The sequence below is a fragment of the Hyaena hyaena genome, unplaced genomic scaffold, assembly GCF_003009895.1.
Source record: "Hyaena hyaena isolate Hyena2069 unplaced genomic scaffold, ASM300989v1 scaffold_74, whole genome shotgun sequence".
NCBI classification, from domain to species: Eukaryota; Metazoa; Chordata; class Mammalia; order Carnivora; family Hyaenidae; genus Hyaena; species Hyaena hyaena.
The window spans coordinates 1127870-1154273 of record NW_024080706.1 but is presented as its reverse complement, the minus strand read 5'-3'; the positions used below and the strand labels follow the sequence as shown (position 1 = coordinate 1154273).

The 26404-nt window shown below is 45.6% G+C and overlaps 1 protein-coding gene across 1 annotated transcript in view; it reads right to left on the bottom strand.

The window, feature by feature from the left end:
• Window positions 1-3381: 3381 nt before the first annotated feature.
• The window catches only part of PAMR1 (peptidase domain containing associated with muscle regeneration 1), a 74589-nt gene continuing 51566 nt past the window's right edge, over window positions 3382-26404 (bottom strand). Inside the window, exons 7-11 of the mRNA XM_039233389.1 lie at window positions 12503-12715; window positions 10436-10502; window positions 6935-7167; window positions 5792-6087; window positions 3382-4480 (exon numbers count right to left, since the gene is read on the bottom strand). Coding sequence (XP_039089320.1) covers window positions 3944-4480; window positions 5792-6087; window positions 6935-7167; window positions 10436-10502; window positions 12503-12715 — 1346 coding nt within the window. The 3' untranslated portion in view covers window positions 3382-3943. The remainder of the gene's footprint in view (window positions 4481-5791; window positions 6088-6934; window positions 7168-10435; window positions 10503-12502; window positions 12716-26404) is intronic.

Below are 26404 nucleotides of genomic sequence, written 5' to 3'. Positions count from 1 at the left end.
CAGTAAGTGGAGGTAATTCTAGAATAGCTATCTTAACAAATCTTATCTAAAAGGAAGGAAGACTAGGTAAGGCTAAAACAGCACTTGGTAGAAGCAGCCAGTCACACATATTAACTGGAGAGGGAATAGTTGGTGTTTTTGTGGTTTGTATGGTGACCTTGCTTTTGTCTGTTCATTGACAGGATAATGTGGTCTTGTTGGTGTCTTGCTCTGTCACAGTCACAGAATGATCTTGACTGCTATTGACATCTTGTGAAATTACTGACCTTCAACAAGAGAGCACCACAGCCTAGCTGCAGGTGCTAGGCCGCCTCCTCAAGGCCTCGCCAATAGAATGTTCCATGTTGGCAGCTGCATGTGCATAAAAGACAAAAAAACTACTACAAAAGGAATCAGAACCAAACTGTTCTGGATGAAGCAGGAGTCTTCCCAGGCTCTCCTCAAATGCATTCCGAATGGACAAACATTTGTTCAGTATTCATATTCCATAGTTTGCAATGGCTTTCATTCTAGGTCAACCTAGGGGAAGCTGGAACTACGCAAAATTCCCTTCCTTATATGATTGCAGATGAGAGTGGGCACAAGAGGAACTTATATGAGGTCTGAAGAAGGAAGCGGAGCAGTACCTCCATGCTCGGAAAGCTGGTAGCGCACCAGTCACGGTGATAGTTCACACACAATGTCACTCATTGACCAGCTTACCTTGCTGGGGGCTGAGGGGGATGGCACCCAGGCCCACCTGCTGGAAATCTTCAAGCTTTTCTGAGTGTCCTGGATCAGGTGTGTGTACAGCTACATGCAAAGGGTGCCAGCTTCTCCTGCAGGTCACTCACATCACTGAGGCGGGGGACGGCAAGGGACAACATGGGCTTCCCTTGGTCCTTGGAGGTCTCAACTTGTCCTTGCTCGGCCAGCTTCCCAGCTGGCTTTCCTTCCCAACTGCTGGCCCTGTTGCTTCCAGGTTCAACACCAGATGCAAAAGGCAAGAGCCTCCCACAGTCTTCCCTGCCAGTGTCCACAACTCTATGGTTTCGTTACTATCCCTTATTCTATAAAACTCTTAGAAGTTCTGATTCTCTGGGGAAAAACAAAACAAAACAAACAAACAAAAAAAGCCCCCTGACTGATGGGCCACTCCAGATTCCCAGCTGAGAAAGAGATCTCTCATCCTTAGAGCCCCATCTTAGGATATGAGGGCCATGTTATAAAGATATGGATGACATTCCTATGGTGCCAGATATGGCCAAGGGACAGGCTGGTGTCTGACTCTTTTGTCCAGAACTAGAGATTTAGGTCAGTGTGGCAGCGTGCTTGCAGCCCATCAGGCCATGGTTGGGATGGGAAGATCTTGGGGGTGGTGGGGGTAGTGTAGAAATGACCATGGGGCTATTAACCAAGTACCCCGAGGCAGGGTTGTCAGGATTTCAGGCCAGGTTCAGCTTCTGAGGGGATCAGAGTCATAGCTGAGATGACATAAATATGAATCAAATCTGAATGGCAGGGCAAAGGTGGAAAATTACACTAAGTAGTACAGAGGATGTCAGGAAAGTAGGGAACTGATGGTCCAGGTGTTGGGGGAGGGTCAGGACAGAGAGAACGAGGTATGCACATGGGCAGCCACGTGGGATGTGCCCACAGAGGCACAGATATAGGCTCTATGGAGCTGTGTTCAGCTGGACAGCCAAGTCCCCACCAGGCATTACAGGCACCGAGCCATAAGCCAGGTACTATGCTCAGCACTTCACATGGTATCTGACTTAATCATCATGGTCCCCACAAAAGATGGATTTTATCAAGTCAGCCTAACAGTTGGTGAAACTGAGGTCACTAGGTTAGATGACTTGCCCAAGGTCACTTAGGAATGAAGTTGAAAAGCAGGAGTTTGAATTTAGATTTCTTTGCTCAGACTCCCATTATACCTCTGAAAATCCAAGTTTTCTAGGCTTAGAAAAATAAAAGAAGACATAGACAAAATCTTTGAGCAACTTGGTAGAACTATCTGTTGAACCCAATGCCACAGCCCCAGTTAAGGTCTCAGATGGCTATGACCTCATGCCAAGCTCAGCTCCCCAGTTCCTGACCCACTGAGGCTAGGAGAGAATAACTAGCTTATTTTAACCACTAAGCATTAGATGCTTGTTACTCAGAAGTTGATAACTAATACATTGCTCTTAGATTAAGCCACGAGGAAGGAGGTGGGTGTGGATTACAGAAAGCCCTAAGAAAGCCCAACAAAATGATAAAAGTACTAGAAACGGTCTCCTGGCTCAGGAAATTACGTAAAGACACAGAGACAGTGAGGCAGGTTGGGAGACAAGGGTATCCTAACCTCTTGTGTTGGAGCTAAAGAGCTGAAGGTCGAGCTTTCTCTCCAGCAGATTGAGAAACAGTAATGTTCCTGTTTGGGTCTATAGGAAATGAATACCTTCTAGAGTTCTCTGCATCAACCCTGGGGTCTCAGCCCTCATGAAGTACAGAAAAGATCGAGATGTTCTTGCAAAGGCCCCAAGGGAAGAAGGGGAGGTCACTGAGAGCCTGGCAGGGTGTCTCCCAGAGAAGGCTGTCACTGTGCCAATGAGGCCGAGTGACCCAAACCAGGGCCAAAAGGGAGTCACCCCCACATCTCAGGAGTACCACGTCAGCAGGGAGGGCTGCTGGGCCCCAGGGAAGCAGAGAAAACAGCACAAGTTTCCGTGGTTACAGCTGTAGCACCTGAGGTCAATGTCAGCAGATCGGCCAGGAGTGGGAAGGATCCACCACTCCCACCCAGAATCAGCAGGCACTCTGGAGTCCTATCGTGCCCCAGTGCTTAAAGTCATGTAGCCTCCCCGGCACCATCTTGGAGGGGAGGAGACTGGCCAGGAGAGCATGGAAGAAAGGAGAAAAGAGTGAATGTTACAGAAAAGATCCCTTCAGGGACTGAATTCGTTTTTTTCCCCTCCAGTATCCAGTGGGGGCCAGGGAGGGTTTGAAAGGAAAATCACATCGGTTCTAGAAAAACAGTGGAGCTTCGCTGTCTTGGCACATCATAATCTAGTGTGATAAATAGGTGATTCCAGTTCAGATACTATGAAAATATGTCATCAAGATTTATAGAAGTTCAAAGCAGAGCTTTGAGTTAGATCTAGAACATGAGAGCCAGAAGACACACTAGAAATCATCTAATCCCTGGTATTTTCCTCTGAGCCTTTTCTGATGGCCTCCATGTTGCTCCTCCTCCAGGCCATAACCCAGCAAATTCAGGGACTCGCATCAACTTTGCCATACGCATTGTTTTGAAATTATAAGTTGAGGATCTATTTTAAAGGGCTGTCATCAAGCCATCAGCCCTGACACATGTAGCTCAGACAAGCAGCATGCAGGAATGAGAGCCATAGCACCTTCGTTCTGTAGGTCAGAAGCCAACCGTCGTTTTATTAAAATATGGACAGGGGATTGAGAAGGAAAGGGCCACACTTTACAGTGACAATGTACACAAAAGCCAGAGCCACACCCAAGTTCCACTGTCCTGGGCTATCCCACAGGCGGGCTTTTGGAACTTGGTCTGGCTAGAGTCCTGGAAGAGACCTCATGAAACCCAGACTTCTTGGCCAACGCTCTCTCCGCCAGAGCTGACCATGACATTCACACCACCGTAGGGCAGGTGGGCAAAGCCACCGGGCTGGTGGAAGGCAGACCACTCCTTCGCTATTCACATAGTCTTTTCAGAGGCCAACTCTGTTCTTGCAAAGCAGCCACGGTGTCTTCCAAATGGTCTCAGGGGCCAGGAGGGCAGTGGTCTACCAAAAAGTGAGCTCTACTCACTCTCCACTGAGTTGCGATCCTGAAGTCAGAAGCCCTGGCCCAGCCAAATTCTCAGGCGGAATCAAACCTCAGGTCCACACTGTCTCAGGCAACACACATAGAGATGGACTCAGGAAAAGCATCTCAGTGGCGCTGAGGCTCATTTCATGTTCCTCTCGATCCAGTCTTTAAAAGGCAGCACCTTGCTGAAGGCCGTGTAGAGGCTGTGGCTGCATGTTTTGTCATAGCTCCAGCTGACCAGCCCCACCAGATGCCAGCGTGGCTCAGGGGACGCCCGGCCCGGAAAGGACACAGCGGCGATGCCTCCCGTCTCTGCCGTGCAGATATCAGAAGGGGCGGTGGGGTCGCGGCTGGCACAGAACATGTTGTCCGTGATGCTCACGGGGATGCCGTGGTTTTCGTGCTGCTCCTCACACAGCAGCGAGTCCACCACCCTGACCACCCCTGAGCGCAGCGTGTCGTTCTTGAAGCCCGGGCTTCGCGCATCTGCCAGGACGTTCCAGCCGGCCACGGTGATGCGGGACTCCTGGAAGGAGGTGCCGAGGTCCCGCGGGGCGGCGAGGCAGACCGGCTGGACGCGGGTGCTGACGCGGGCCTTGTCCAGGAGCTTCAGGATGGCGATGTCCGTGTCCAGCAGGATGGGGTCGTAGTTGGGATGCAGAATGACTGCAGAAATCTGCAAATGCAGGAAACGGACAGTAATGGTGAGCCACGAGCTGCACCGTGAACAGGAGCAGGCAAGCCCTGGGGCTAAATTATCCGGAGAAAATGTCTCAGAGACACATGCAATTCTTTAGAGATACTTTGCTTAAGGGGTCCTGGCAAACAACAGCTCTCTTTCGGGGCTTGCAAAGTGAAAAGCCCACTGCCGCCTGGCAGGTGGTGTTCACTAATAGGGTGGAAGAGGGGGCTGCAGACGACAATGTTGCACCCCCCATCTAAAATGGGTAGAGGCCACTTTGTTCCAGCTGACCACTGCCCAGCCAAAAGGGGGCAGCAGTCTACCCTTGCCAGAGAACAGACTCCAGATCTTCATCTGAACCTCCTGATTTTTAAATGTTGGCACATAACTGGTTTTAAAAAAAAAATGTATGTTAGCACCACCTAAACACAAACCCCTAAGGGCTACTAGTGGGCAACCTCTGGCTCACCATATACATTTATCTGTAAGCTAGTAAAACAGAGCTACACCCAGAATGTTCCACAAGCCTTTTCCACAGTCTTCGCTGATTGTCCCAACCCTTGCTGGTCATTCTCTTTGATGGGAGCTTCTAGGAGCTTATATCTTACGCTCTAACATTTTGATGTTCACGTTCTATTACTTCAACTACATGTGGGCACATTTCCTCAGGGCTTCTCTTGTGTCAAACTAATCATAATATTCTGGTCTGTCACTTCCACTAGCCTGTGGACTCTTCGGGGCAAAACATGCCTTATGTATCTATTCTTATGTATCAGCTCTGTACCTGTTCCCTGTGACTGGCGTACTGTGGGAGATCAATAATGAATGGATAGATGGATAAGATGGATGATAGATAGATAGATAGATAGATAGATAGATAGATAGATAGACAGACGGACAGAGAGGGGGGTGGGTAGGTAGACAAAACAGAGTGAGGGAGGGAAAGAGGCAGATAAAAACAGATGAATATTATAAATTGATTAGGAGTATCTTGGATAAAATCCTTCTATGTCCTCAAAGCCTACCTAGTACAATGCCCTAAACACAATAGGTGATTAACTTTTGATGACCTCCATGATAGATGATATTTGTTACACTTTTATTTTGAAAACAAAAGGAAAAAAGACTCCCTAGTCTTTCTAGATGCCCCTTTCTGGTATCTGTTTATGTGAAATATTGGGTACCTGCTACATGCCAGGCTCTGGGCTGGCTGCTACAGTGCCAAGGCGCTGGCACGGACACAGCTACTGCTCTCCCAGTGTGGAGTTAACCGAGCCCAGTTCCCCCGTGACAGCCCGCTCTCACCCGCAGGCTCTGGATGGTCTTCTCATCCCGGTCATCGTCCCGGTAGAACTTCCCCAGGACGACTCTGAGGTCTGCTGTCTTGATCATGGTGACCTTCCCCAGGTCAGTCACACAGTGGGCAGCCACCACCACGGTGCGCTCGTTCACCAGGGCGCCGCTGCAGACCAGGAACCACGCGTCCTTGTGCAGGCTGCCGCCACCGTGCACCCCGCTGGCCCTCCTGTAGATGGCCGCCTGCCACGGCCAGCGCACCCCCTGGGTCTTTGGAGCAGTGATGTTCTCAGCTTTCCCACAGACTATGGAGAAAGCACTGGCTCAGTAAGATAAACTCCGACTTTCCATCCAAAGGGGAATGTGTAGCTCAACCAAGGAAACACAAACCCGAAAGGTAAGCACTGTGTGCGTGATGAAGCATCTAAGCTGTTTTTCTTTTCCCACTAAACGGTAATCACCCACCTTGACATGGTTGGCTATAAGGTCTAGGGTTAAGATTGAAGGCTTTTGATCCCAGGCACTTACTATCAATAGGACTTGGGGGAAATTGCTTAATCTCTTAAAGCCTCAGTCTTCTTGCCTGCAAAATGGATACAGTAACCACACTTGTCTCATCCAATTCTTGAGGAGACTGGATGATCATGTATGTAAACAGTGAGACTCAAAATATCATGACTATCATTATAAACTTGACCACAAAGAATTAAGCCATCCCCAAAGAGGATGGGGAAGGCAGTTTACTATGTGCAAGACCCTGTTCCAGATACTTCCACATATTACTTCAGTAGTCATCATCATAACCTATGGGTAATTAATAGCTCATCACCTAATTAATAACAGTTACATACTCAGTACCAATGGATGAGCATGAAAATGGGCTCAGACAGGCTATCCAAGATGACGTGCTTAGAAGCCTTCTAGGATTGTTAACCCTTTCCCCACTTGGGTGTTTAATGATGGTTCTCTCCCTTTTATCCAAGTAAACATAATAGAATTATCCACAAGGAAGTATGCTCCCTCCAAAAAAATTCATCTAAGATCACTGGGCAAGAAGTCTTTTCCAAAAAGTCTGCAAGAGGGTTAATGGCTTTTCACAGGTAGCCATGGAAGCTGTAAGGGGCTCCAGCCCAAGGACAAGCCTTGACTCACTAGGGATGCAGGACGGGGCACGTCCGCTCCACTTCCCAGTCCTCAGGCACGTGCGGCGGCTGCTGCCCAGGCGGCGGTAGAAAGGCGACACACACTCGTACTGGAGCTGGGTGTGCAGGTGTTGGAACCCGGGAGGCAGGTCGCCAAAGGGAAGGGCTGGCTTCTTGGTGGGGGCACCCTGCAGTTTTTGCTTGCTGAAGGATGCTGAGTAGAGCTGGTGTAATGGCGTCTCCCTGCATTGGGACCCATGGGCCCAGAGAGATCAGGGCGAGAGACGGTCACGGTGGCCCCCGTAGTATCCACGCCAGGCCCCACGTAGATATTTGGTTACAGCAGGAAAGAAAAGCTGTCTCATTCTTTCTCTCCGTCCTGCCCACCTCCCCCACCCTCTCACTTACACACACACACACACACACACACACACACACACACTCCCCCTCTGCCACTGAGCAAATTCTCTTGCACATCTCAACCTTCATTCTGTTCATCCATCTCCATTTCTGGCATGTCTCCAGCTGCTAGGATTTTAACCGGAGGATAATATCTGGCATAATAGCTGCGATCCAAGGGTATGCTAGACATGCACACAGAGAAAAATTAACTGTGAAATTAAACAGGAAGGGAAGTTCAATTGAATGAGAGAAATCGAGGCATCTTTTTTCCTCCAAACATTATCATAATGGGGCAACATTAGGAATTGACTTGAACTAAACTGTGTTGATACAGTAGTTTGATTTAGCAATCAGCATATATAATTAGGACACCTCAGAGAATAGAGCTTTCTCAGGGTACAGTGATTGGCAGAAACACAGAGCACTGGGTGTAAATGGGAAAAGGCCTTTCAAATGAGCACTTGAAGCGAAAGCCCCCAGAGAGCACTCAGGGGTTCTCTGGGGAGAGGCACACACATCGGAGAGCTTGCTTTCATCGGGTATCAGTGCTAACGATCGCTAAGTTAGAATTCCATTAGGAAACAATGTTTTTGTCTCTGTTTAATGAATGGGGAAAGGAAGCGCAGAGAGGGAAATAAGGGTACAGAAGGGCACACAGGAAGCTAAGATGGTACCCAAGGCAGCACTTAGCAGTTATGGTTCCCAACCTGGTGTCTATGCTGGGCCATTTGATATCATCTGAAGAAATCTATTTCACGTGTCTATAGGGCACTTTGCTCAGAGCAAATATTCCACCCACACTGACTTCATTCAACAAATCTTTAGCCCAAGTTTTGTACAAGGTCTGCAGGTCAAGGAGCTTCTGAATTGGCAAACAAGCTCATCTTTTGGTCCATCTGTTGAAAGACTATGCTGCCTTTGGGGGTTCGTGGGTGACTGGCTGCTAGAGACACGTAGGTCCATGTTCCAACAGCCTATCTTCCAGAAAGATCCTTAAAACCAAGATTTAGGCTTGCTTTTTCATCTACATGAGCTACCTGACACCTTGTCACCTAACCTCCCATTATAATCACTTTAAAAATGCAAAGCCCAGCGGTCTTTTTTAATAGCTCAGGGGCTGCTCTGCAAGATGTCTCCTTGGAAAGAACAGGTCTATCCCTGTTAGTGGAGAATCTTGCTCCAGGTAGGTCATAGAGATCAGGAAAGGGGATGGAATTTGTATTCCACTGTCACTGTTCCCAAGGAAATGCCTTGCCTGCAAAGGGAAAGACAGAAATAGAAGGAAATATCCAGAGGAAGGGTGAGGGATTGAGGAATATCCTGCCTTATGATATTTCAGGTCACTTGGCTCTGGCCAGTTCTAGTCACTGGGATGCATTGTCACCATTCCTAAAAGCACTAGCTACCAGTGACAAGGGTTCATTTGGGCAAGCATTCTGCTAAAGTCTTTCTGTAGGGCTTAGTTAGAGCTTAGTGCCTAAGGGAGTAAACCCTGAAGACCCCAAAGACTATGAAGACCCTGGATTTGCATCCTGGGTCCACATTTTGCAATGTGACTTTGAGCAAGTTTACTGATTTCTCTGAGCCTCCGTTTACCTGTCCATAATAAAATTGGTAATAAAATCTATAATAAAATGGTAATAATAAGAATACCTACCTCAGAGGCTGTAATAAGGATTAAATGAACTAATACATGGAAGGCACTCAGAAGGGTAATTGGCACCTAGCACTCAATAATTGCTGGCTATCGAGGTTGCATTGAACCCATACAGTAATACCCAGAGACATATGTTATTGTGATTGTCCTCATTTTTCAAAAGAGGCAACTAACGTCTTGTTAGCAAGTTTAGGAGCTTGCCCAAGAATACTAAATGCAGCCCTAAAGAAAGAACGAGGTCTTGAGCCATTGTTTGTCAATCCCATTCATTCAGTCAGTGTCCAGGGTGGTTATGTTTTCTTGGGTGCCTCCTGTGGAGCAAGTATTGTTCTTGGCAGGAGAACTCGGACATAAACAAAACACAAAATGCTCCAGTACTTGTAACTTTGACTTACTTCTTTTTGTGGGCTAGGTGGAGATAGAATTTGAACAAATGAAAAAATGGATGTGAGACAACAGGTAGGGACGAAACCAAGCCGAGGATGGAGTCATAGCAAATGCCAGAGAGTAGAGAAGTCGGCTCTGCAGTCTGGATGCCGGTGGCATCACTACCTTCATTGATTGACTGATCGATCAATCGATTAGGTTGACGAAGGCTTAATTTTATATAAAGTGTAAAAAGAGAAAAGTTAAATAGTTGTTACTTTGGGGCGGTACTATTTTCAAAAGGACAGCCAAGGAAGGTCTCTCTCCCAGGTAAAAAGCTGAGGAAGGAGCTGAAGGAAGGGAGGCATGAAGCCTCCCTGAAATCCGGTGGAAGCAGGATCCAGACGGAGGTGGAAGGCTCAGAAGCGGCATCGTGCGTAGAGGTAGAGGAAAAGCCGGGCAGCCTGTGTGGCCGGAGTGGAGAGTGAGGAGAAGAATGGTAGGAGATGAGATGAAACAGTATTTCCTACAGAATGAGGCAGGAAATAGTAGTAATGGGCCTATTCCTTCCCCACTGGTGGCCTCCACTCTGGTCCTCCCAGGAGGAAGGCCGGGCAGGCAGATCTGAAAGCCTGCATCCCTCATCGGGGCTGATCATTTATCCCCAGTTCCTGGGTGCCACTGGCGGGCCTCATCTGGTAGATTTCTACAGAGAACATCTTCCTGAGTCCGGCAGGAAGGCCATCCCCACAGACGTTACTCTAGTAAACACACAGCAATTTCAGGAAGACTCAAGTACTAAAATCCACTTCCTCACACATCATCTTCAAGCCTCACTTCCCACCAACCACCCACTTTCCCACGACCCAGTGAACTGTATACCTGTTCCAGCAGTTGCTACCTCTTGGCCAAGGGCAGCTGGCTTATTAGCCTCCCTCTAATAGGCCCCGTTCTTTCCTGAGCAGTCAGCACTGAGTGTCCCTAAGGAACCCCAGAATGTCTTTGGCCAGACACAGGGCGAGAAAAGGAGCGGAAGGGGAAACATGCATTTGCCTTTAAAGCAGAGCCCAGGTGTTTCAACCTCACCTTGACTGAACCTGCATCGGAAGAACTTTGCGTCTCACCAGGTCTGAGGTCTTTGGTTCTCGGCAGGCTAGAACGAAGGAGACAACATTGCACATTCTTTTCCCATAGTAACTGCTCATATCATTCCATTCAGATTCATCCCTGTCTGTCTGCCCTTTCTGGACACCCCCAGAGCTCTCGGAGGGGAGGCACGCCGGCCAAGCTCAGACAGCTCCCTAGCAAAAGAGCATTCTGCCCTTCATCTAAATTGACGAGCCCCTCCGAAGAACCCACATGGAGCACGCACCTCTGAAAAGCCGCCCTACCTGGGTGCTGTGGAAGTCTGGAGGTCAACACACTGGCTCTATCTGTTCACACAAATAGCATTAGTGACTTTGGCGGAAAATGGAGTCAAGGTCAAAATGAAGGTTCTAATATATAACCCAACAGAAGGAACTACAAGGCTCTCCTTTAGGACCAGACGCCAGTGTCCACCATGGGTAGGTCTTGGGTAGCTGATTCAACCATGTCCTTTCTCTGAAATTGAGGCTCCTGGCGACCATTTAAGGACACCTCAAAGCCCCGCGTAATTTTGCCGAAGTGTCTCTTTCTTCACAAGTGAAAAGCAATCCCTCGTGGTCCACTTTCCCAATCAGGCAGCCAACATTCGTCTAATTAGCAAACTAGAGGACTTTGGTTGTTATTAATTCGTAAGAGAAGAGTTGACAAAAATCTCCAAGGACATATGTAACACCGTTTCCATACTTAATGAAATCAAGAATCATAGTCTGTGCTGGCGGGGAGGAAGGTCGCTTCTGGCTAAAGTCTAAAGTGATTTATTCCTTTCACAAACCAATTCTCTTTTATTTCTTTTCCCAGGATTTGGGTTGTTGACAAACACCCAGAAGGGAAAGTGGAGGATTAAGGCAATTATCTGGATAATCTAGGCCAAGGACATGCTTTTCTTCCTAGGAAACAGCCAGATAATTGTGACCTGCCCCTAAAACACAGGGGCTGTTGACTTGGTTCAGTAAGAAACTACCCATAGCCACTGCCAAGGGGGAAGTTTCAAGCTTCTCTATACAAGGTTCCATTTTTTTCTGATCCCAAACCAACCTTTCCCATCTTCCTCCCAGATTCCTAGTTGGCCCCACTTTGAGTTTAGCATGATCCTTTCACTCCTGTCTATACTTCCTTGTTTTCCTTTATCTTATGACGGCAATATCGTCTCGACTTCTCTTCACCTCCGCCAACCCTTCCCAAACCCCCAGATCGGCTCTGCTCTGACTTGCGGTGTGCAACGGTCTCCACTTCCAGCAATATTGTTCGTTCCCTTCTCTGAACGTACACCGCTCATCTGCTTCCTCTAACTCTGCCTTGAATGCTCAAGGACTCAACATCTTGTTACAGATGTTTTTTGCTATGTTAACATCTTTTTTTTAAATGTTTGTTTACTTAAAGACAGACAGAGACAGCGCGAGCGGTGGAGGGGCAGAAAGAGGGAGAAAGAGACAGAATCCCAAGCAGGATCTGCGCTGCCAGTGTGGAGCCCAGTGAGGGGCTCGAACTCACAAACCATGGGATCATGACCTGAGCGGAAATCAAGAGCTGGTCGCTTAAGCCTCAGAACCACCCAGGCGCCCCCACTATGTTAACATTTTAAACCTCCTGCCACATAGGCTGCAAGAGATGGTGTGTCGTCTATTTTGTGCTTTTGTTTCCTGTGCTAACTTTGTATCTCATAGAGAGTAGGATAAACATGGCTGTATCGAAGCACATCGACTGCCTCAATTTTGTTCTTGGGTCTGCATCTCTAAAACAGTCCTGTCATCTTTCCTAAAACCACTCTGGTAACTATCTTGATCACAGCGGGAAGCTGTGATTAGGATAAGCAGGTCCTCTGGAGGTCCAGAAAAGGGGCAAAAGTTTTCAGAGATGGATTTCCACCTGGGAGTTATAGATGGTTCCAGGGAGAACCTAAGAGGGAAAGGCATTTTTCCCCCAGCGGCTCACAAACACGTATGGGAACCACTAAAAGGCCCGCAACTCCATCTACTCCTGTGACTTTCGCAAATACTTGGAAGTTACCTTTTATGCAGATTGGCTGTTTCCCCGACCACTCTCCACTCTCCTGGCAAGTTCTCTTCTCATTGCCACTAAGGACGTAGGAGTTGTTACAAAAGAAGGAAGCGACAGTGCCGATTTTTGCATAGCGCCCGTTGATCAGCCCGGGTCCTCCTGTTATCTTCTTGTAGCCATTGACTGGCCCCCCAGGGTCTGAGCAGTTTCTTTCTTCAAGGACTAAAAGAGGAAATAAAAGGGGTTGGGGGAAAAGTTATCAAAAGTGTGAAGGAGTCCATTTTAGAACCAAATCTTTTCACGCTTCGCTGAATTAAAAATGCACTGAGTGAAGCCTGCTAACGACGGTGCCCAGAGAAATCACCGAGAGAAAACCCGTAATAGAAAAGGCATGTGTTAGACATGTCGTCCCTTGTTTTAATGATTTATTCCTAAATCGAGAAGTATTTCATTCCATATATAAATAAATTTGACACCGCCACTGGCTCTCCTGTGATCTTGTTCATTTCTTTCTCAAACTGTGGGAGCCGGGCAGGCCCGGACAAAATAAACATTGCACCTAGATTTTATGACCAGTATACAGGGGTTATTGTTTTTCAATGTTGTTGTGCTGTCTCCTTCATTCCCTAAAGCTTGGCCAATTAAGCAAGACCATTCAGTTTCCTATTTGCGTTATACGCAGAAGGTAGAACTTATTGGAGACAAAGTTGCATACGTGAAATGAATTTAGATGTTATCTTCCAGCTTCAGGAACCCAAGTGTGCTGAAAGCTGTAGTTAAAAAATACTAGAAACTATATAAATTCGGAGATACGACAAAGTTCCTCTGATCTCCAATGATATGCTTTCTATCTAGACACTTAACGATACCCATTCCAAGGGCATTTCTATTCTCTAACTCCTGTTGGACAGCCGTGGGGGCCAGAAATGGCAACTCCGGCTATTGCGAGCACTGAACAGGATATTAGATGACTCCCAGAAAGACGCTATCCAGTAACATATTTTTCTCAAATGGATTATGGCGCAATGTTGAATATTGTTTGCCTAAGGGCGCAGAGGAAGTCCCCTGAGGAATTCGACCTTTAATTATGGCACTTGGTTACCAATCACTCCATCAGCCTCCCTTGTCTCTTTTTAATCATTTCTTCTAAGACACAGTCTCATCCCTATGAAACAGTCCCCGAGCGATGTGATCATGCATCTGACACGCTTTTCTTCCCATAACTGTCCCAATTACCTTTCAAGCAACCTGCTTGCCTGCCTCCAGGCAAGAAAAGAACCTCCATTCCATTCATATAACACTTCCAAAGTACTTGAGAACTAAAAATTGGTAAATTTCCCTTTGTGCAAATTTGGCAAGGTTGCTAATATTAACCAAATTTCTGGTAGGTCTGCTCTAAGACTACCCATTGGCCATGTGGCAGATGATTTCAATGATGTTCTGTATGCTTTGGGGCTACATACTATGAGCAGTTTCCACAGTGGGTAACTCCAAAGCCCCACCTTAACTTAGAAAATGAACCTGCGAGAGCTCTCAAAATACCAACAAGGCATAGGGAGAGCAATGCACTTTTTGAGACTTCAAGTGGCCTTAGAAAGCCCCAGTGCTTATATCTCCAGGAATGCCTCTAGGATGGAGGAGGGAGAGGCAGAGAAAGAATTCCATATTGTCCAGTGACAGGAATCTCTTCTAATAGCAGAGATTGCTTACTGCCGAATGTGTAGCCCAGAAACAACCAGGGCCCATAATCTGCAATCATCTCAAAAACATGGTACGTCACACCCGCAAGTTTTAGAAGATGGAATTCACTGCCAACATAAAAATCAGGAGATTGCTCACAGACCTCCTTATTACCGGTTTCTGAGCAAAATTCAGATCCAGAAGCCCTGGGTCTGTGTTCCCATATGGCCACAATCAACTGGCATTGAGGGTGGCTCTCTGCTTAATGGCGGCTGCATTCTTCACTTGGTCATGGCCCCCAACTGCCTGGCCCTGGAAGGGGCTCCACTCTGTGGTTAGTTACCCCATCAAAGGGCCATGCTTTGTACAAAGGGCCATGCTTTGTACAAAGGGCCATGCTTTGTGCAATGGGCTACGCTTTGTACACAGGACCATGCTTTGTGCAAAGGGCTATGATTTGTGCAACACTAGGGCAGTTTCTCTTCCATTTTGAGTTTTGCTTCTTAGAGCTCACATCCAAGAAAAGTTCTGGTGATACTTAAGACCAGTCCTGGAATACTGAAAGAAAATGAACTGTACCTGAGCCACATCAGCTTCAGCAGAAGATAAGAAACCCCTTCTACTGCAAGCCTGAGAGTTGGGTTTTTCCCCTTTTGGGGATAAGGACTTCCGTGGTCCACCAGGCTCCTGTCGCATTCTTGTGGATCATATTTCTAAGTACGTTTAAGGTGGGTTTAATCAGCAGGAATGCACTGGAAAGTTCTCAAGCTTTTGGAGGTAACAAAGCCTTGGGACAATTCAGGTTATCTCTCTTTCTCCCTAAGGAGGATTTAAAGGGAGACTTAAAGAGAAACTGAGTCAGGATATACAAACAGGTCTGCCCAAGGCTGAGGAATTCTGCCATATTTCTAGAAATCTTAGATGCCTACTCTTTTATAATGTGACATGTTTGAAATCAGGTCACATGTGTACATTTCATGTAGTATGTCTTTACTTCCAATTCTCAGAGAAGCTATAATTAAATCAACAATGGACCTTAAACTTGATAAGATCTTATAACAGAGAACTATTATTTGATTTTAAGTTATGACAGACCTTCTTAATGCTGAATGATGCTTCAGTTAGGGTCCAATGGAACATAAGAATATATGGCTTGGGACACCAGGCTGGCTCAGTTGATGGAGCTTGTGACTCTTGATCCCAGGGTTATAAGTTTGAGTCCCAGGTTAGGTGTAGAGATTACTTAAAAATCAAATCTTAAGAAAAAAAAAAAAAAACCTCTATGGCTAAATTCAAGAGAAATACAGGCAATAGAAACAGATTTAGGAAGGATTCAGATGCTGTAGTTGTAGGATGCTACTTGAAAATAAATATGCTCAATGTGCTCAAGGAAATAAAGCAGAAAATTGAGAACTTCAGTAGAAGACTGGAAACCTGAGAAACTAACCAAAGGAGAAATGTAGAATAGAAAAGTTACAATGACAGAAATTTAAAGCTCAGCGGGTGAGTTTAATAGCAGGTCACATACAGCTTACAAGTATTAATAAACTGAAAGACAACTCCCAAGAAAAAATTCAGAATGAAGCTCAGGAGACAAAAAAAAAAAAAAAAAAAGGTGAAAAATGGACAGCAAAAGGTAAGAATACAGTGAGAAGGTTAGTAAATATATGCAGCTGGCATTCTAGGAGAAAAGGAATGGGGTAAAACCAGTATATAGAGATAACAGCTGAAAAAGACTGATAAAACATATCAACCTACAAATTCACAAAGTCCCCTGACAGAGAAATATGAAGAAGACCACGCACAGATCTATTACACAAAACTGTTAAAAAGCAAAATCAAAGAAAAAATTTTAAGCAGCCAAAGGGGTTAAAAAAGAAATGGACAGGAAAAACATACTTTAAAATAATTATAGTCATTATCTCTGGCTTGTAACATCAAAAATGATTTTTGCCTCTTTATACTTTCTTTTCCCATGTTTGATAATCAGAACCTGTAACTATAAAAGTCTGGTGTTTATTATTTTTCTGGTGATTCATTATTTTTATTTTTTTTAAAGTAGCAGGCAAAATGGTTCGGGTCCTCCCTGCTTAGCCTATAAACCTAGCGTGAAGTTGGCCATGCATTGTTTTATACTCTCTCCCCTCCCTGTAAATCTCATTACCATCTTGCATAATCATAGAGTCATCCAACCTACTGTGAGCTCAGATTTAAATGAGCTTTGCCACTAGACTCTGGGGAAAAAAGAAGGGCCTCCAGAATCACACAGATATAGGTTCAAATAATTATTTGGTTCCCCGGTGTCCAGAATAAGTACACCATGGGTCCTCAACTAATATTTGTTAGTAGGTAGAAGGGATAAAGGGTAAAATTTATTCATTCTTCCACTTAATAAACTAGGGTGTGGGAAAATCACATCAGTCTCCAAACTTTGCTTTTTTGGTCTGGAAAAACGGGATAATAACACTTATCTGGCTGGGCTTATTTTGAGGAACAATTTACATAACACATAGTTTCCTTTTCCCCTGTTTGCCTTTATTTACAAAGTATTCAACTTTTAAAAATCAATTCCCCAAAATCATACACCTTAAAGAAAAACGCACAAGGAAATCTAAAGGCCTACTGTTGGGTCTATTTGAATATAAAACAATATTCCACTCATTGTCTAGGCTCTTGGTAATGCCTATGCGTGATGAGCTGGAGACCTGGGTCCAGGATGTTGACTCAGACTTCTGGGTATTAGCCATGGTCTCTGTCTCATCTCTTTTAATCCTGCAACATGAAGCCTTAAAATTGTATTCTTGTTTCAAACCTCTACTGGGCATCATTTCCTTTTCCCTCTCATTTATTTCCTATAGTCTCCAAAGCTGTACACTCTCCTAGGATGCTTTTGAAGAGAATTCTAAGACTTCCTCTACCCATCCTTTTCTCTCCCAGTGTAGACATCTACCTGTTGGGTCTATAGACCATCTGCATCTCATCAGAGCACCTCCCCAGGGTTACATTTCAAAAACCATCTCTTTATTTCTTGTGGGTTCTCTTTTTAGAATCCTTTGTATCTCCCCCATTGAATAGATCCATGATTCTTTTCTATTTGATTTTTCAAGGGCTTTGTGCTTCCTTCCTCCTCAGTGGGATGGATGTTTTCACACAAAGCCAAATGAGAATGTAAAACATCTGAATCCCTGGCCTGAAGGAGCGTCAAGCTCCTGCTTTGCTAAGTAATATGTTTCATGATTAATAATAAATAGCATATCTCCCTATTACGTTTGGGACTCGGCCTGGGCATATAAACACATTAAGTCTAGTACGACCTTACCTGCCATTTCATGAGCAAAAATAGTACTTGGGTGTGCATTTCTGTTTCAGACAAACATTTAAAGAAAGACTCTCTAAACTTCTTTTCTTTTTTTCTCAGGGCGACAGTAGAAGGTGGTTCACTGTGATGTCATTTTAAGAAGGACAGATGATGGTTTTGCGATGGCGCTTGGAGTGAAGCCTACTGGTGTCCCTCCCACGTCCCCTCATATCCTTTTACCAGCTCAACTTCCACATGTGCGCTTTACTGCTGAGAGCTGGCACCCACCACCTTCAGAGGACTGCCCTGGGCATAGGCGCCATCTTGCCCATATGAAAAGCTGAAAAATGCCTAGATTTTTATCCCCTCGTGCCCACCCCAGGGTTACCTATAGACAACGACCGCTAGGCGTATAAACACAAAAGCTCAACTCCTATTCCTCAAGGCATCATTTATGCTCCCCAGCACCCCCACAGGATTGGACTGAGTCTGGGAGTTCAGATGAAAATGCTCTTGCTTGGTTTCCTCCTCTTTTCCATCTTTCCCATCTTGCTTCCCCAACTCCCTTACTGGCTGATCTGGGATCAACCAGTTGATCCCTTACCTCTTTTAATAAATCATTTGCATGCAAATGCTTAGCTCAGTGACTGGCTTGGGAAAAAACTTACCAAGGACAGGTCTGCTATTTTCTTAGCCCTGGGTCTTAGGGTCCCTCATGTCTCCTCATGGTGGCACTCCTGGGAGGTGACAAGACCCCAGAGAGGTGGTCATCTCAGCCCTGGGCGTGAAGCTCTGCAGGCCTTTCAGTTCTCCTGGGAGATCCTGGGGAGGATGACTGGCAACCAGAGAGGCCAGATCTCATCACAGGGGCCTCCAGCCTCCACAGATCCTCTAGCGGCTGGCCAGCCACATGTCTGCAGAGGTGTTTTACCTGAAGTGATCAGGTACTCTGAGACAACAGACTTCCTCAGGCTAAACAGTGTAGACCCAGAATCCTCCATGTGAAGATTCTCCCTGATGATCTGGTGCTGTCTTTGTAAAGCCAGCAACGTTTTTACAACCCAAAGGTACAGACAAGGCCCCAACAATGCCAGATGGAATTTCTCACAAGTCTGAATGATGAGTCTTAGACTTGGATTTAGGTTGACCTAAAGCAAATAAAGTTACATCCTTCTCTCCCTTGACTGGTACCCTAAGATTCATACTCGAAAGAAGGTAGCTGAGGTGATCAGGTCCAGGAGCTCTACAGGAAATGGACATGATGATGGAGACATCAGAGAGTATGTCAAGATAACGTGGAGACATTTTTAGGAAAAGTGGCTCTTCAGTCCACACAAATAACACCAATTTTTTGTGTGTGTCCTCTGCTCGGTCAATTATATTATACATGACAAAATTCACACTCTTCATCCCTAATGTAGGAAGTGGAACCACCTCCCCATCCCCCTAATTATCACAAAACTCTGGAGGGGGGACAGATCCCAGCTCGGGCAAACAAACAAACAAACTAAAACAACAACAACAACAACAACAACAATAAACCCAGACCTCTTCTTCCATTACATCACTATCTACCAGTATATCCTTGGTCATAAAAAATATTTTTTCATGAATAAAGCCAGAATTCCTATATGATATGCCAAACACCCATGAATATCTATCTTTTCCTTTTGCTTTGTTCTTGAAGCTACAAGTTCAAATTTGAAGACAAGATCTATCAAAAAAATACAAAACAAAACAAAAAAAACAACCCTAGGAACCAGAGTATTCAATCACTGCTTTGCCTTCGAGAAGGCCAGCATGCCTCTCTGTAGAGAAAGACTGGGGGAGTGCTGTGCACTATTAATTTCAAGGACTAATTTTCTTGCACCATATACTGAATGGTATATTCAGTGTATATTCAATGAGTGCTTCCTCTGTGCCCAGCAGAATAAGGCACTGGAAGATGTCTTGCTACATCTTTAATATGGAAATGTTTTTATTTAAACCCAGAAATAGAAGTGATGTCAGTTAAGGCTTATTGTACTAAAGTACTTAAAGTACCTAAAGATTCTCCCTGGCCTCATTGAGTACTTGTTAGAAATGGCCTGGGGACTTCCTTCCAATCACCTATTACCCAGGTAAGATTTTTACCGAACAAGATATTCAGAGGAGCATATTACATATAGTGTTGTCATATTTTTTTTATTAGCACCAATTCATCCTAAGTGACACTGCGCTTCCTAACTTTGCTTCTAAAATTACAACAGAACACAGGAACTTGACCAAGGAATAAAGGATGGGTAATTATGGGGGCCTTAAATGAATCTGAATGGGTTGCGGGGTCTCAGCAAACACTAGCCATCCCCAGCAGCTGACTACAGCCTGAGTTGCAGCAAAGATTTCATCAGGACCAGTTGACTGAACCGGGTTGATACCACCTAGCCTGCTGTGTTATCTGAAAGAACACTTGTAAATCTAGACGGGGAATCTGGGTGAGATGGAACCAGGTTCTAATTTAGATGCTTCTGCTAAGAATAACTACTGGGGAATTGTTGGAATGTCTTATCACATTTGTGCTCTCCCTGTGGTACTAGGCAGAGCTGCTGACATAGAGATCACCATTTAACCAGGGCACATGTTGACATTAATGCAGTATGACCAGTCAATCAAGGGCACAAGAACCAAAGACCAGACAATAGTGAAGGCCCAATGATGTTTCCTGAGGGTGGCACCACTCACTTTCTAGCCCCTGTCTGAAAAATGCTAGGTGGCAAAGTGCTCACACCCTTCAGAAAATTCCAAGTCCTTTGGGAAGTACTATAGGCTACCACCACCCAATAAAGGACTGGGCTGGCTCTTATGCACAGAGAATGTGCTTGCATGCACACACACATACATGAGAGAAAGAGACAGAGAGAGAGAGAGAGATCAATTCTTAGGTCTTACATTGGACCTTTTAAAATCAACCATACAATCATATTTTGAGCATCCTTCAGAGAGTGCGATCCTGAAATACATGTTATTCAGCACTAATCAAAGGCTTACCTAGAATTTTAAAGAAACAATCAAATGCTAATCTAGCTGACCTGGCTCCAGCCCTCTATTAAGTTAGCCTCTCAAGTAAATATTTTCAAGAGGTACCTTCAGTTGGGTTCCCCCAGAAGCAGGCTGTGAGGAAGGGATCTGAGTGCAGGTAGTTTATTTAGGTGGTAATCCTGGGAAGGACCAATAGCAGTGCGGGGGAAGTAAGACGGGGAAGTTCACACTATCAAGAAAGCTACTACTGGGGGGAATTGAGGCTCAATGCCATTGGCAAACTCTGAGAGACAGTGTGGAACTTGCCTCAGAATAGTTCTACAGAAGGAGCAAGAGGTATGAGTTATTACCTACCAGATGCAATCAATCATTTGTTGAAGGATGATGAGATAATCATTAATTCCTCAACACCTCCAGTCTGCCCATATATATGAGTCAGTGGACTTTGGAAGCCCAAGAAAACCCTTAGGCAGAGGTGCAAGTGCCTGGGATTGGAGGCCAGTGGCTCAGCGTACACAGTGATGATGTAAACATAATAGAGCCCAGCTACCTCTTTTTTCAGGGAGGTGGATGGATCTAGCTTTTAGAAATATTTTGTATATAAAAAAGATTAGATTTCTGTTATTTACAAAACTGAAGTGGGAAACACTTCCCCAGCAGCCATCTTTAGATAAAGAGAAAAAAGGAGTAGGGGTTGTAATCCAATGGGTGATATTTGCGTCTCCAAACGAACTTGTGTTCACTTTTACTTAATATACAGTCAGAGCCATACCACCTAAGGCATTTCCCTTTTTGCCTTTGCCACCAGAAAACTCAGAATCAGAGACATCTGAGGCTGATCCTTTTACCTGACGCAAACGTGGAAGCCGCCTTTAACTCCCTCATCTGATCTAATGTTAATGTTCTCTTTCACTTGTTCTTGCCCTGCTTCTAAATCATAGTGATTCCTTCTAATTACTATTATTTATACCCTCCTTGCTTTCAGAAATGGTTGGATGTCATCCACAAAACTGCACATCAAAAAGCATACATTTCTTTTCTCAAATTGTATATAAATGAACTATTTATGGTAGCCAGATAGCCGCGTGAGGAAAAAAAACTAAATCAGGGTACTATTTTGTCTCTTTACATAGGAGCTGAGTTTCAGAGCTGTACGATTATCTGAGAATTTCAGCAAAGAAAACAGATACAGAGTCAGCACAATTCATGACTCTATCACCTGGCTGGTGTTGGGGGCTGGGTGGTGGAGTGGGGGCTGGGTGGTCTCAATTCTTAGCATACGCTTGGTACCCACCCATTCTCCTTTGTCACCAAAGTCAAGGAAACAGTTTGTGACAGAATTTACATTCTGTTGGGAAAAGGCATTAACTTTCCCACTGGGGCTTTGTTCATTCTGGAAACCTGAATGAACATAAGACCAACACTCAGCAATAACCACTGGATGGGCTCCGATCTCTTCTCCTCTTTTTCTGTTCAGCTTATATTTGAGTTTAGTGCCTGTGGACCAAACCAATTATCTTTTACCTCCACAAAAGTCTTCCCCAACCAGGCATAATGACACCCACCAGTGATGTAATTCCCACTACAAACCCTTTTTTATCTCTTTCCAGCCAATGGGATTCTGTCCCCCTGATGTTTTCCAGCCCTCCGCGGGTGTGAATGAGACAGTATCCATGTGAAATTATGCTTGGATTGCACACACTGCTATTTATTCATCCGGCAGCAATTTGGAGGCTGAGGCTTACAATTAGCTATTTGATCTTAATCAGTATTGTCCTTGGCCCCCGGGACACTGTGTCTTTCCGATACCACTTTTCCGGTGTTTGGATGGCCTATTTACTTAGCTGACACTGCCTGTGTCTAAGAGACAGGTCATCTTTGAAAAATGTTCAGAAAGTACTAGTCATTTTACTTGTGTTTAAAATCGACCCGACACATCCTCATTTGGTAGAGCAAATGAGTAACCTACGTACCGGGTAGAAACGTAGCTGCCCTCTACCTAGTGGACCTGTTTGGTGCTAGTCTTCTCGAGGCTTCCCCAAATCTCAGGTTTCTGAGTCAGCTGCCAGGTTGTGGTGGGAGGCGGGTCATAATGCTAAACTACCAGTGAAAATGTCCCCCAGCAGTATTTATAGTCAACTTTTCAACACAGAAGAAATACCCTGAAAATGGCCCGGAGTAGGCAATTCTGTTCTGTCTAGTCGTGGGGATGAGGAGAATGAGCTTGCAGACGAATCCTAAGAGACTCTGCCCACTTAGTAATTCTCATTGCCATCATCGCCATCACCAAAGGCCTTACTAGAGGTAGCTGTGGCCAGGAACTGTGTGGCATGGGATGTTCTCTGCACGTGGGAAAGGCTAAGATTGGGGCTGTTTTATGGTTCTGCCAAATAGAAGAAAAAAAATATACTGTATAGTCCTGCCTTATCTCCCCCGTGCCTAGTACATAACAGACACTCAAAAAGGTTGGACTAGATGAATATATAAAGTGGCATGGATAATAGTACCCGCCCCATGGGGATATGGAGACAATGAAATGAGACAATGTCACATAAAGCACAGAGTCTGGCCTGAGCTGAGAAAACAGATAAGAGCAATTACTGTTGTTGTTTTTAATACTTGGAGGTAGTGGCAAGGCCTTATGTTTTGCAGAGAGGACACTTTCATCTTCTGAAGCAGGGTGAGGGACAAGTAGTGAATGTCCCACAAGGCAGGAGCCTGTAGAGAAAACTGGGGCCCCTCCAGCCTCTGTTAAGGGGCTGGTGTCAGTCTCAGGGTCCATAAGGGCAGGGATGTTTGTTTCCACCAGAACTTCTTTCTGCTTTGTTCTCATGTTCTTCTACTCTTTGCCTCCTCCAGCCTCTTCCCTCAGTGGATACAGCCCATCCCTGATCTAATGGATTGCCTCTTCAACTCTTCAGACCCAAAATTAAACCTGCCTCCCACATTAAGTCCTGCCTCAGTGACCTCATCTGCCAAAGCAAAAGCCAAGAGGGTCCTGTCAGGAGCAGGCAAGTGGAAGCAAATTCTCAGTAAACCAGTGGTGGGTCTGGTCCCCTCCACACCGATGGGTGCTCCATCCCGAGCTCTTGGAGACAGTCAGGCTGGGAAGCTGACCATGTGGCCTCACTTACCCACTTGTTATTTGCTAGAATGCTGTCCATAATGAGAGGGATTCCTGCCTTGCAAAACACACCCCTTGTGTGCCAACCACAAAGCATCTTACCCTGAATGGGATGTAGCAACGCTTTGGTTAAGAGGCTAGGGGCCTGCAAAGCCCATCAGAGTTCATGCTAAAACGTCCTGTTGTCTATGTAGACTCAGGTTCACCCAACAAGGAATGATCCAAACAAAAAGGAAACGTTCTCCTGAATTATAAAACAAATACCTCGATAACTACATAAAGGCAGTTTCTCCTGTGTACAGTGATAGCTTTTGCTTTTCAGATCTTACTCTAAATGGGATGGCATCCCTCTAAATACACCAAGAAGGATGTCAGAGATTCATCTCCGTATTAGGGAGGGAAGTGGATGGGAGGCACAGGTGTAAGGAGGTGTATGAGAAGTTAGCGGTCCACTAGCTGATGGTCTTCTTGGGGCTCCTGCAATCTCTGAAGGCTCTGGGTCACCAATGCTTGCTGGTAACAACTATGGATTCTCCATGGCTCTTCATGGAATTATCCTTCTACTTCTCATACCATCTCAAGCCAGACTGCTCATTCTCTTGATTGCTACGTCCCTCTAGTGAAACATATAAGGGATGCTCTGGAGTGGCAGTCTCCTACACGACCACCAGGGGACTGACACAGAGCCTGCCACGTGTGAAATGAGTGACTTCTGAAAAAGCCCATAAGAAAAAGCTTGGGCAACTTGCCCTGGAATTTCCAAATCCAGTTACTCCCTCGGCATTACTCCATTCATCATTTCTCAGAGCCCTCTCTCTGAGCAGCCCTGGTCACAAAGGCTCCCCATCCATCAGGCCCAGTGCGGGTGTCTTCTCCTGGGATCTAGGATTCCTCTAGGATAATGATGTTGGAAGTGTCTCCTTGCCCTTATAACACCAGAGCCTTCCTGCCTGTATGCAAGTGTAGCAGTAACAGTTCTTAGTATCTGGCAATGATTTACAAACAGCAGTTCACAGAGGAAACTTAGAAAGTCAAAGGGAGAATCTTCCTAAACTCTGGAGCCCTGAGAAAGGTGTGTCATAATCATCTAGTTTGTAGAAACTGGTGCTGTCCCCCCTTATCCGGAGAATTCCTTGCTTTCTGCCAAACTTTCCAATGGCCATAACAAATGCATAAACAAGTGGAAAGTAGAAACAGGCCTATAAATACAGAGAACGAGCTGGTGGTTGCTAGAAGGAAGGAGGTAGGGGACAGGCAAAATGGTTGAAGGGGAGTGGGAGATATAGGCTTCCAGTTATGGAAGAATTAAGTCACAGGGATTAAAGGCACAGCATAGGGAAGATAGTCAATGATACCATAATAGCAGTGTAGGGTGGCAGATGGTAGCTAAGTTGTGGTGAGCATAGCATGACATCTGGAGAAACTGAATCACTATGTCATACACCTGAAACTAACATAACATCCTGTGTCAGCTATGTGCTCAAATTTTAAAAAATTTTTTAAAAATAATAATGGGTCCTATTACTGAACTCAGCACCTTCTATGGATTATTTCAGTGCATTCTCACTAACACTGAGAAATATTTGGTATTATTTTTCTGAACTTTGTAAACAGGGAAAATGAGGCTGGAGTTAAACGACCTGCTCAAGGCCATCTGGCTGGTAAATTGCAGGCTAAGAGTCAAGCCAAGGTCTTTCTGACCACAGAGCCCAAGCTCTTCACTTTGGGATGTACCATCTCACTACGGACAAAGGTGCACCTGTCTTTCATAAATTAAGACAAGACAGGCCCTTGGAACTGTGAAAAATCCAGGGAACGATTCCATTGTAACAACGCCGTGCCTGAGTAATCTCAGGACAATCTGCACGGATCCCACCAAAGCTCCGCATCTCACGTCCTGGTCGTGACCCACTGTTGGCCTCAGCACATTCTCACTGCATCGGCATTACCGTTTCCATGAAAACCCCCAAGTTCCCAATCACTTATTCTGATGAGAAATGCGGTTGCCCCTTTGAAGCTAAAGTATAAAGTGTGCCTCTCATCTGGGGCTCTTTCTTCCCAGTCCTTGGGACAGGCTAGCGGGAAACTTTCTGACGCCCCAAACCCCAAACGAATCCAGATTCCCCTGTTTTTTTTAATTGGTGGAAGCCGATTTGTTTTGTTCAAAGCGCGTCAGAGCCCGCAGTGTGAGCATTGTGCCCCAACATTTAGCCCGTTTCATCGTCCTTCATTAGGATGCAGGGGAGAGCCCGGGCATCGGCAACTGGGCCAGAGGAACAAAGGCAACATGGAAACTGGAACGGGGCAATGAAGGCCTCACTCTCCACTTTAACAGAACAAGATTCCCACCATTTACTCAAGAACTTATTTTGTCCTTGTGTTCCATACAAAGGAACAGGAAACTTCAGAGGGAAAAATGGGGGGCGGGGACCAGTTTCTTACGCAGTAGCCCAGGGAGGTTGGGGTCACTGAGGGTACTGGCAGGAGGCTAGCTTGGCTCCAACACCGAAGAGGGGGTCACCTCATTTTCTGCTCTCAGAGGAGGCCACCTAGGAGCAGAGGAAAGTTGCTCCTTCTTGGGGAACAGCCAGAGGAGACATGAGGGTCAAGTGCAGCATCTACAGACCGACCGCACTGGGGGCTCTCATAGCCTGTCCACAGCTGAAGGAGCCCGACCACCCACCTGCGCGGGTGTTTGTTTCTTCCTCTGTATTCACAGCCCCAGAAAGTCCGGCCATGAGATCTTCGCTCAGACCCATTTATCTTTGAGAAGAAATCCATTTTCAAGTTG